General features: G+C 46.5%; 2 protein-coding genes across 2 annotated transcripts in view; one reads left to right on the top strand and one right to left on the bottom strand.

Annotated features, from left to right (window-relative positions):
* LOC140274630 (DLA class I histocompatibility antigen, A9/A9 alpha chain-like) overlaps window positions 1-12,221 on the top strand; it is a 424,015-nt gene that overhangs the window by 241,612 nt on the left and 170,182 nt on the right. The gene's annotated exons all lie outside the window — the stretch shown is intronic.
* Window positions 4,706-11,730, bottom strand: LOC140275105 (germ cell-specific gene 1-like protein). The gene is made up of 7 exons (XM_072370497.1): window positions 11,535-11,730; window positions 10,210-10,404; window positions 7,662-7,721; window positions 7,384-7,542; window positions 5,868-5,979; window positions 5,215-5,489; window positions 4,706-4,845 (listed from the first exon to the last, which is right to left on the bottom strand). The coding sequence occupies exons 1-7, from the start codon at window positions 11,728-11,730 to the stop codon at window positions 4,706-4,708; spliced, it is 1,137 nt and encodes a 378-aa protein (XP_072226598.1).

Raw genomic sequence — 12,221 nt, 5'->3', positions numbered from 1 at the left:
AAGGGGGTCGGGTGCGATGTGAGCTGGGTAGCGGCCGAAGGCAGAGGCCTTGGCGGTCTGATCCTCGGCTACTGAAGCTAGCTCTTGGGACGTGGAATGTCACCTCTCTGTTGGGGAAGGAGCCGGAGCTGGTGCGCGAGGCTGAGCGGTTCCGGCTAGATATAGTCGGACTCACCTCGACACACGGCTTGGGCTCTGGAACCAGTCCTCTTGAGAGGGGTTGGACTCTCTTCCACTCTGGAGTTGCCCGTGGTGAGAGGCGCAGAGCAGGTGTGGGCATACTTATTGCCCCCCAGCTGTGTGCCAGTACATTGGGGTTTACCCCAGTGAACGAGAGGGTAGCCTCCCTCCGCCTTCGGGTGGGGGGACGAGTCCTGACTGTGGTTTGTGCCTATGCGCCAAACAGCAGTTCAGAGTACCCACCCTTTTTGGAGTCTCTGGGGGAGGCACTGGAGAATGCTCCTACCGGAGACTCCCTCGTTCTGCTGGGGGACTTCAATGCTCACGTGGGCAATGACAGTGAGACCTGGAGGGGTGTGATTGGGAGGAACGGCCCCCCTGATCTGAACCAGAGTGGTGTTATGTTGTTGGACTTCTGTGCTGGTCATGGACTGTCCATAACGAACACCATGTTCAGACATAAGGGTGTCCATATGTGCACTTGGCACCAGGACACCCTTGGCCGCAGTTCGATGATCGACTTTGTGGTTGTATCATCGGACTTGCGGCCGTATGTCCTGGACACTCGGGCGAAGAGAGGGGCGGAGCTGTCAACTGATCACCACCTGGTGGTGAGTTGGCTCCGCTGGTGGGGGAGGATGCCGATCAGACCTGGCAGGCCCAAACGTATTGTGAGGGTCTGCTGGGAGCGTTTGTCAGAATCCCCCGTCAGAAGGAGCTTTAACTCCCACCTCCGGCAGAGCTTCAACCATATCCCGGGGGAGGTGGGGGACATTGAGCCCGAATGGGCCATGTTCCGTGACTCCATTGCCGAGGCAGCTGATCGGAGTTGTGGCCGTAAGGTGGTCGGTGCCTGTCGTGGCGGCAACCCTCGAACCTGCTGGTGGACACCAGTGGTGAGGGAAGCCGTCAAGCTGAAGAAGGAGTCCTATCGGGCCTTTTTGGCCAGTGGGACCCTGGAAGCAGCTGATAGGTACCGACAGGCCAGACGGGCTGCGGCTTCGGCGGTTGCTGAGGCAAAAACTCGGGCCTGGGAGGAGTTCGGTGAGACCATGGAGAACGATTTCCGGATGGCCTCGAAGAGATTCTGGTCCACCATCCGGCGTCTCAGGGGGGGGAAGCGGCTCACAGTCAACACTGTTTACAGTGGGGACGGGGCTTTGCTGACCTCAACTAGGGATGTTGTGAGTCGGTGGGGGGAGTACTTCGAGGAACTCCTCAATCCTACCAACACGTGCTCGGAAGAGGCAGAGTCGGAGAGCTCGGAGACGGGGCCTCCCATTTCTGGGGCTGAGGTTGCCGAGGTGGTCAAAAAGCTCCTCGGTGGCAAGGCCCCGGGGGTGGATGAGGTCCGTCCTGAGTTTCTCAAGGCTCTGGATGTTGTAGGGCTGTCTTGGCTGACACGCCTCTGCAGCATCGCGTGGACATCGGGGACAGTGCCTCTGGACTGGCAGATTGGGGTGGTGGTCCCCCTCTTTAAAAAGGGGGACCGGAGGGTGTGTTCCAACTATAGGGGTATCACACTCCTCAGCCTCCCTGGTAAGGTCTATTCGGGGGTATTGGAGAGGAGGATCCGTCGGATAATCGAGCCTCGGATTCAGGAGATGCAGTGTGGCTTTCGTCCTGGCCGTGGAACAGTGGACCAGCTCTATACCCTCGGCAGGATCCTGGAGGGTGCATGGGAGTTCGCCCAACCAGTCTACATGTGTTTTGTGGACTTGGAGAAAGCGTTCGACCGTGTCCCTCGTGGAGTCCTGTGGGGGGTGCTCCGGGAATATGGAGTGCCGGACCCCTTGATAGGGTCCGTTCGGTCTCTGTATGACCGGTGCCAGAGTTTGGTCCGCATTGCCGGCAGTAAGTCGGATACGTTTCCGGTGAGAGTTGGACTCCGTCAGGGCTGCCCTTTGTCACCGATTCTGTTCCTAACTTTTATGGACAGAATTTCTAGGCGCAGCCAGGGCGTTGAGGGTGTCCGATTTGGCAACCTCAGAATCGGGTCTCTGCTTTTTGCAGATGATGTGGTTCTGTTAGCGTCGTCAGGCCGTGACCTTCAGCTCTCACTGGAGCGATTCGCAGCCGAGTGTGAAGCGGCTGGGATGAGAATCAGCACCTCCAAATCCGAGACTATGGTTCTCAGCCGGAAAAGGGTGGAATGCTCTCTCCGGGTCGGGAATGAGATCCTTCCCCAAGTGGAGGAGTTCAAGTATCTCGGGGTCTTGTTCACGAGTGAGGGACGAATGGAGCGGGAGATTGACGGGCGGATCGGTGCGGCGTCTGCAGTGTTGCGGGCTCTGCACCGACCCGTCGTTGTGAAGAGGGAGCTGAGCCAGAAGGCGAAGCTCTCTACTTACTGGTCAATCTACGTTCCCATCCTCACCTATGGTCACGAGTTGTGGGTAGTGACCGAAAGAACAAGATCGCGAATACAAGCGGCCGAAATGGGTTTCCTCCGCAGGGTGTCTGGGCTCTCCCTTAGAGATAGGGTGAGAAGCTCAGTCATCCGGGAGGGGCTCGGAGTAGAACTGCTGCTCCTCCGCATTGAGAGGAGTCAGATGAGGTGGCTCGGGCATCTGGTTAGGATGCCCCCTGGGCGCCTCCCTGGGGAGGTGTTCCGGGCACGTCCCACTGGGAGGAGACCCCGGGGAAGACCCAGGACACGCTGGAGAGACTATGTCTCTCGGCTGGCCTGGGAACGCCTCGGGGTCCCCCCGGAAGAGCTGGAAGAAGTGGCCGGGGACAGAGACGTCTGGGTTTCTCTGCTCAAGCTGCTGCCCCCGCGACCCGACCCCCGGATAAGCGGCAGATGATGGATGGATATTTCACCAATACTTTAAGAATGAAAGAACGAACATGTACTATTGCTCTGTTACCGCATAGCTGCTGTTATGTGGCTACTTGAGGCTATAGGAGAGCTAACGGAGGGATTTCTACACAGGCTGCAGCACAGCTCATTCACTCCGGTAAGAACGTCCATCGTACTCAAAGTCATCGTTCATGTTGTCAAAATCTGATAAATATCCTGCCATGTTGCTCAAAACTAGCAATAGCAAACTCTGTGTGAAGTTAGCCGACTGTCACAGAGAAAGGAGTAAATAAACTGTGCTCCAGGGGGGCGTGTGGATGAAGTGGTCCCAGTAGAGTGCCTGTGTAGAAATCCGTTAGCTCTCCTATAGCCACAAGTAGCCGCATAACAACACTAATGAGCTAACAGAGCTATAGTACACGTTCGTTCATTCAATCTTCTTAAAGTATTGGTGAAATAAAGGCAGATAATGCCTTATTTAGAGACTGCATCGTCCCTGCCCCATTGACTTCGTTATATGGATATATGCTGATCACGAGTTTTCTAAATTGCTGTCAAAGGACGCCGACTTTTGCCAAACTGTTCTCGGTGAGTAGATAAACGTATTTCATGCCAGAAATAAGGTCTAGGTTTAAAAATACCGGAGTTCCCCTTTAAAACAGTGGGATGAAAAGTGGTTGCTGCACATACACAGTCTGTAGCTAACTCTGCTGAAACATTACCCTCAAATATAGTTTATCCGCTGGGCTCTCATATCCTCTGAGGCTGCCGGGAGATGGAAGATGCATGCTCCTCAGTGCAGCTGACAGCAGAACATTTCCACCAGAAGCTGGCTTTATTCGTCCAGCAGGGTGGATGTGAGCGAGCCGGGCTCAGAGGTCGAGGCTTAGCAGAGGAGGTGGAGTGGACTTAGTGAGTGACGTAAATTTGAAGGGAAAATCAGAACGGCTCGTTGATTGAGGAACTTCTAAATAAAAGGGGGGACTTAATTGTTTTCGGGAGTTTTCACTTGCTGTTCAGACACTCAAATCTATGCTCTTAAGAACAGAAAAACTTGATTTTTTTCCCATAATATGTCCCCTTTAAGGACTTTTGGCCTCATCAAGGATCTTTATGACCTTCTTGACAACTTGGGCAGGCATATAAACATCTGGATACTTGGTTATACTGTTGTATAACAAACAGGTTTTTCTACAATTTGTTATGCAAGATGGTCAAAATTTCAACATATTCTTTAAGTCAGTGTTTAAAGTACCCGTTACCCCCTTGATTTAAAACATTAGGAAAAGATTTAACATATGCTCTTTGGGAACTCTAATGTTACTCTGAAGCTATCATCTAACCCTCGTCCAAAATCCATCAAGTGTAAAATCATTTAGGTTACATGTTCTGTCAAAAGATGATACACATGGATCACTGTGCTTTCTTAGAGAATCTGTTGGTACAGTTAATCCCACAACAGTTCTTCCCCACTTTAAACATGTTTTCCCTGTTTTCCAGCCGATCTAACAGTCAGCAGCCATTGATTTCATTGACTCTTTGACACTCAAACCAAACAAACCATAGTCACTTGTTTGACTGATGATACATGCATTTTCATTATGAGAGTTTGAAATGTTTTATACAGACATTTAAAACACCCTTGCACAAGAAACTAACAAATATATTTCAAGGTATTTGTTCAGGGCTTGTAGTTTCTGACACTTTTTTCAGATTTTTGCCTTAGCAGAGAGAGTCCTCCCTGTCTTCCTGCAGAGCGTAATCTATCTCATCCATCTCCCGTTCACACTCTTCACATCCTTCAGCGCCGCATCCCTCTACAACCACCATGCCATGAGGGTCAACCAGCCTTCCCATTCCCGCTCCATGTCCTCCCATTGTTCCCCCGACTCCTCCCATACCCATTCCATGTCCTCCCATTGTCCCCCCAACTCCTCCCATACCCATTCCATGTCCTCCCATTGTCCCCCCAACTCCTCCCATACCCATTCCATGTCCTCCCATTGTCCCCACTCCGCCCATACCCATTACATGTCCAACCATAGTTTCCCCAACTCCTCCCATACCCATTCCATGTCCTCCCATCGTTCCCCCAACTCCCCCCAATCCCATCCCAACTCCAGTTCCTCCAACGCCTGCCATGGCCGTCATTCCTCCCACTCCAACTCCTCCCATTCCTGCACCACCAACTCCAATTCCTCCTCCTCCAACCAGCAGCACTCCCCCAGCACTGCATGCCAGAGGTCCGACAGCTGGTCCGACTCCTCTGGGCCACGACGGATCTATGAGTGCCCCCTGCTGTCCGAGCTGAATCAGCTGGCTGACGGAATAAAGCCCTCCTCCTCCAGCTTGAACAACCTCTTCGTAGGAGGGGACGCTGGTAAGAGCTCGGGCTTCCTCTAATCTCATCCTGGCCCGGTGCTTCATCTCGATGATAGTTTTGGTGTAGGAGTTAAGGGTTGCCACTGCGGCTGCCATGCAACAGCTGAATGAAAGCCACGCCAGACTGGGAGGAGGAAAGATTAAGATAAACAAATGTGAGCATTGTTTGCAGATGACCTACCAATAGATTTTGCCATTGATTGGGATGCATTTGTACAATTTACTCCCATGCTTCGGTACGGGGAAGTTGAAATAAAATGGATGGAGATGCAACAGCTGCAACACTAATTCTGCCAAAGTAGAATGATACTGGTTGCCACAACTGCAAAAAATACTCTCTATTCCTCTGCAAATGTATCCATGAACCACAGCAGTTTATATGAAATAAATCGATTTTCTTAAAATGTTATTGTTTTTCTACCTGTTGATGCAATGAATAATTGATTTTAAACATTAGATTTTATACAGGATATTTACTTTGACTTAAAAGAAACCAACTTACGCAAAAGACCACCCATAGTCCCAGGACTGTGGCCTCCAGTCTTTAGGCCCAATGCTCACAGTCATTTGAAACACTGTTGTGTACATCATATGAGCCACCATCCCCATCAAGCCTGGCAGAGGAGGGGAAGAGAGTTTAACCCATTTAGATAATTTGGTTAAGAGTCCACAGTGTTTACATGACTACAACCATTTTGAACTCAAACTCAAAAAACTGAATGACAAACAATGACTGCGTTCTCCTTACTTATTACAGTGGTTTGTAAAATTATTCATCCTCCCTAGGTGTTTTTCCTATTTTTTTTTTTGCATTATAACCTGTAATTTGAGTGGATTTTTGGAGGATAATATGGAACAAAAAATGACCAGTGAGGTCCAATCTGGGTGTTTTAGTAGTGTCTTAATCTTAGTATATAGATCTGTTCTTAAAGGCCCCAAAGTCTGCAACAACACTAATCAAAAGGCACCACCAAGCGAGCGTCACTATTAAGACCAAGGAGCTCTCTAGAAAGATCATGCCAAGAGTAGGTTGACAAACTGACAAACTGGGCAAGGAAGGCTTTAATTAGAGTGGCAGCAAAAAGAGCAAAGGTAACCCTGAGGAAGCAGATTAGAGACTGGTGTACCCGTCCTTAGGACCACTATAAGCTGTACACTACATAAAGCTGGGATTTATGGAAAATTGTCTAGAGAAAAAGCCCTTTTTCCACAGAAATATACAGAATAAAAAAGCTTAGAGTTCACCAAAAGGCATGTGGGAGACTCCCCAAACATGTGGAAGAAGGTCCTCTGGTTAGATGAGACTAAAATGGCGCAAACCCAACTTATCACTCCAAGAAGACCATCCCCATAGTGAAGCATGGTGGCGACAGCATCATGCCAGGGGACTTTTCCAATCAGCAGGGACTGGTAAACTGGCCAGAATTGAAGTGATGATCGATGGTGCTAAATACAGGGATATTTTTTAGGGAAAAAAATATCAGTCTGTCAGAGATTTAAGAGTGGGAAGGGGGTTCACCTTCCAGCAGGAAACTGTCTCTAAACCTGCTGCCAAAGCAACAGTTGATTGGTTTAAGGGGAAATTTTTAAATGTGTTGAAATGGTTTTGGGAAAACCCCGACCTAAATCCGGTTGGGAATCTGTGACATGACTTAAAAATTGGTGCACACGAGTAGAATCCATCCAATCTGAAGGAGCTGGAGCAGGGAGCAGGTGTGCTGCTATCCCAGTGGGGATTTTAGTCACTTAGTTCCCCTGCTTCGACACACCTGATTCAGATTAAATGGGTCTCCTCAAAAGATTATTAAATTATGCACGAACCAGCTAATGTGGCATCGATCTGACTTAGGTGTGGGTTGAAGCACGGAACATCTAAAACCTGCAGGACAGCGGCCAACATGCACAACAAAAACAGCATAGCACATTGAAAGAAGGCGAAAAGCCCCCAAACCAAAGTATGCCCTCTTTGAGGAATGACGTTCAGTAACAGCTTAGCAGAAAGTGCTGTGTATCCTCACCTGAGAGGACGGTGCACATGGCGGCGTAGGCATTGATTTTGAGGGAGCTCATCTCCCTTTTGGTACAGAGGCAAAGCGCTTCCACACACATCAGCAGGAAACCCATCGCCAGAAGACCGATGTACATGAACTCACTGATGACAGACAGCCACAGCACACCTGGAAGCGTCAGAGGGAAACGAATATAGGACACGAAAGCCGTTGACCGTTGCCATGTTTACTGGAATATGAGGTGTATTTTCCACATTTTATGCTTTGAGACCAGGTACTGAACCAACCTTGTGTCTCTCCTGGTGTCAGTTCAATGAAGCTGCGACACTTTTCTTCCTGATCGTCACCTGAGAACAACAACGTCCCACAGAAATTTGAGAAATTTAGACTTTTATGTTGATAACTGTGCGGTTGTGATGTTCACTATTTGAACCTCCCTCTTCAAACCTCGGGCAACATCAAAAGTTTGCATTGAGGATAGCATATGCAATGTAATCTCCTCCAAATGCTAAGAATTTTACAGTTTATATAAATCCTGGAAATATGATAAAGAGACCCGGTTTGAACCCACAAGCTCATCTTCCTATGGGTGGATGATATTAAGATCAAACTTCAGGCTGAAAATCTGCTTTAAACAGCTGACTATCAACCAATCACTGTCACATTTTTCAACTGGGAGGACACAAGCCTCTGATTGCTTTTTGTTTTTTATCGCTCTTAGCAGGCATTCCCTCATGATTAATGGCTCAGCTGAGTTACACATCAATCAACCTTTTTCCTAGAACAACATGTCCTTTGACAGTCCAAATCTTTTTGTTCTCATTCCCCAGACTATATTTCTTTGACAGTGAATCAGCTTGAGGGTAAACAAGCGCATCATAACAGCCAAGGTATTCGACATCTTTGTGACTGGAAATCTATAGGTTCACACTCATGATTCCTTTGATAAGAAAGCAGCAACATGAGTAAAATTAGACTTAATTTCCTCACAAAGCTTGTTTATATGTGGAGTAAATCGGTGCACAAATATGCACAATTCCACCAGATTGTTTAATCTGCAGTAGACATTACGTTGACTCAATATTATCTTTTTTAAACATTAACCTGCAGTTTATCAGAAAATCCGTCAGTCAGCTGTTTGTTCAGAGTTGTAGATGAGCTCATTCAAGATTTATTTTAGTATATAACCAATGCACCCCTGTGTAATAGCGGCGCTTCATCCTCAAACAGACTTTTGATAATCTGATAAATGTGTGATGATTTTATATATGTGAATTGTACAGTAAAAGCCTCACGCATCCCCAGGTTGGGAACCACTGACATAAAAAACACTTTGAACTGTTTTCTAGTCAGTAAATCCTGCGGGAACAGTAATCCTGTTTTGTACAAGTTGATCTTGAGTAAGAGATAAAGAGACTCTTAAAGACTACAGCTGAGTCACAACAAATAATAAGTCTATCTCAACAGTAATCATGTCTCTACTTGAGCACTGAGAGTGTTTTTGGCACTTGTTTTTGCTCATTCTGGCCTCTCGTCTCAACAGCAGGTATGAGCCAACCATGTCCATCACTTGTGTTATTTGCAGTATTTGGCATTAGTTTGTGTATTTACTGCATCTTTAATCCAAAAACTTTGCCTGTTCAAAGCAAAACGGGGAAATTATAAAACTGGTATGTACTGCTCTCTCAGGGCTAATGTAGCAGTACATGAGATGGATTTGATTTGAGTTGAAGGATTGGATGCTGGGCCAAATCAGGGATAAAGTATCTTGCATAAAAAAACGTTTTGAATGTGGGTGACTTCACTTACGGACGTGCAGGGTTTCCCGACATGTTAATGCAAAAGTTGCTGGATTCCTCACCATGGCTACATGGAACATCTTGATAAAGCATTTGACAATAAAATTGATCCTCTTGTGTATTTTGGCACCTTGATGGTTTCCTAACCTTGGCAGTCTGGTATCTAACGCCTCTCCTGCCCTCCTAATGCAGTCCATGTTAGGTGCTGATGGTTCAGTACTGTGAAATCACGTTTTCCTGTTAGCGTTAGCGTATTAAAGCAGCCAGTGCATCACTTACCTCTGCAAAAGGATAACTGATAAAATGTCACAGGTCCTTGTGGATTGAAAAGTGATGATAAGGGGAACTTGACTTGGTGTCATATTAAGATAAGTTTAGAATAAGAATGTGTTGTTTTGCCCAACGTGAGAGAAATTACGCAAATTGTGAGTGTAATTTCTTTAATTTTGAGGGTATGGTCAGGCTTTAGCTGGCCAGAAATAAACAGCTTGTCTTTCAGCTGCAGAAAACAGCTTCGACTCATTCACTGAACTTGAATTTGATGGACCAGAGGAGCTGATTTTGCTCTGCCCAGTTCAACGTTATTCTAAAAAATATGTATATAATTTGAGCTTTATTTTCACCATTTTGATCCAGTTAAAATGCGAAAAAGAAAAAATGGCCATAATACTGATCAGTTTGTTTAACTTGGACAGCTGAAACAGTCTTAAAACACAGTGAAACCACATTTCTTCTGTGAATAAACCATACTGACACATTCTTATAGGCAGCACAACAGATGTGTTCTTCACCAAGCTGAGTGTTAATGTTAAGTTTGTAAATAAATAGTTTATTTTAACTACCTGACCTCCTGTCTTATGACTGAGGGAATATTATTGCAAATATATTATCACAGAAGCTGTTTTTAGAAGGTTTTATCAGTTAGTATTTACAGCAGATATTTCTCTGTGAGTTTCACTGCCTCAGTATAACTTCCATAATGTTTAATCCTCATGTAAAGTCCCTGTTCAGATCATCTGCTCCCTCAGACACAGACCTTCGTTGTGTTTCTCACATGAGAGCCAGAAGCCGGTGTGGAAGTATCTCAACATATACTTGTCCTCGCCCGTCTCCCAGATGTACTGGACAGCGTTGGTCAGCTGCCTCTTCCTTATTCGAGCCAGTTCTTCCCTCTGCAGAGGAGACAGCGTCATGTTGGTGGCCGGGTCCCTGGGATCCGAAGTTGGGGTCTCTGGATAAGGAAAGATGGTAGAAATAGAGGTGAATGTGATGAGAAAGTAAATGGAGTTAAACAGAGGATGGACTTAAACTGAATCATTAATCACGATTACATGATTATTTCTATTTTTTGCAGAGCAGCGATAAAGAGGACAGAGCTGCTGGAGTATGAGAAAAGTGAGCCAAGAAACACTGAAAAAAGCCTGAAATGAGGCTTGTCTGGGTCACAGCCTGCAACAATGTTCTATAAGTCATCTTCTCTGTTTGTAACCTACATGGAAAACAAATAGGATTAAAACTGAGCGATTTACAGAACGCAAAAAAATCCATAGAAAATACAGCCACAGATACAAAGCGCTGAGATTAGAACAAAGCTGGGATTATGGGAATCTCCCTTGAAAAATGTATAAAAATCAAAGCTTTAAGAATGACCTCTCACACTTTTATGAACATTGTTCAAGAGATTTATAACGGCCTGAGCATGTAGATTTGCTCAGGCCTGGACTTATCAGATCACCTCTGAGTCCACTATTCGGCATTAGAGAACATCCATGAATTATACATCATGCTGTTGAGCAAACCTCAGATTTCATGTAAATCTAATAATGTTTGTGGCTGGCTTATGACACTGTGGCTAGTTTAAGACACTAGGAATATGACTGCTGTGTAAATATGTTGAAGCTGGGACTTCAGAACACCAGATAAATTCCAGATAAAGTTAGTTTTCTTTAAGCAGGGAGTTGGTTCATTTAGCTTCACAGAAGGTATGTCCGGACTCACAAGGGGGAGCTTTATTTATGTGATTAATTGCCACTTTCAGGAGTTACTCTACGCCACGCTGAGAAGCAGGGCAGTTTTATCATGACAGAATTTTTAACATTTGAAAATGTACACATTACATTTAAATTTCTGTCTGAAATTTACCTGAAAAAACTTAAATCAAAGACACTTTTACAGTGCATTTAATGACTCCAGTTACAGGCTGGATTACAAGTCAAATGTAGATATAACTGCAACTGAACTGCTGATTTTTGCAATTGTTGTGTTATAAAACCAAAGTAAATTACAGGTATCTTTCATTACGTTTTTTTTTTTAATCATTAAAGCGGAAGTGTGTGATTTGGCAGCACTTCCCACCCTCACCTGTGGTGTATGGCTGGCTGTTGTTCTTGCCACAGTTTTTCATCTTGACCGGCGACAGGCAGATGGGCTTCACCACCTTGTGCGTCCCCACACACCAGTAGGAGGTGCAGAACGCTGAGACGGAGAGGGTGAGGGCCAAAGAGGTGAGGACCAGCGACAGCAGGGAGCGGTTACGTCTGGACATTTTCTCCAACATTTTTGCATTTCGATTCGACAAAACCCCAGAGGAGAAATCAGGCAGATGGTCACTGTGCTTCGGTCCAAGAAAAGATGGCAGCAAGAGCCCGACTGGCTCTGCAGACCAGCCGATGTGGCTCAGAGGAGTGAGGGGTTTCCCATGACACCGCAATGACGAATCCAGCATAAGTCAAGCACGTTGATGAGCAGTTGCTGGGGCAATTGATTCATGGAGGATGGTAGAAAAGAGATATATGGCAAGAGGAGGAGATTAGGGATGGTTGAGAAGTGGAGCAAAGGTCAGAGGGGATGTTAATGAGTGGATGGGTGGAGAGATGGAAGGAGGGTGGGGTTTGAGAAAGGAGAGTTTTCTATGAGTCGAGGTCGGAGCACAGCGATGAAAAGAAAGATGAAGCGCCGGGATTTAATCTCTTCCAGCACAAGAAAGAGTGGACAGATGTGCAGGCCAAAGGTCGGGTGAGGAGCTCCAGCTCTGCTCCTGCTGCAGTG

The sequence above is a fragment of the Leuresthes tenuis genome, unplaced genomic scaffold (genome assembly GCF_036924035.1).
Source record: "Leuresthes tenuis unplaced genomic scaffold, fLeuTen1.0.hap1 SCAF_18, whole genome shotgun sequence".
Taxonomy (NCBI): Eukaryota; Metazoa; Chordata; class Actinopteri; order Atheriniformes; family Atherinopsidae; genus Leuresthes; species Leuresthes tenuis.
This window is presented reverse-complemented; position numbering and strand designations above follow the sequence as displayed.

Excerpts from the sequence above, each read along its gene's own strand:
- LOC140275105 (XM_072370497.1), bottom strand. The coding sequence starts at position 11,730 with ATGTTGGAGAAAATGTCCAGACGTAACCGCTCCCTGCTGTCGCTGGTC. Across the intron at positions 7,722-10,209 it reads ATGTGAGAAACACAACGAAG|GTGACGATCAGGAAGAAAAG; the intron begins GTCTGTGTCTGA and ends TGTTGTTCTCAG. Across the intron at positions 5,490-5,867 it reads GACTATGGGTGGTCTTTTGC|TCTGGCGTGGCTTTCATTCA; the intron begins GTAAGTTGGTTT and ends TCCTCCTCCCAG.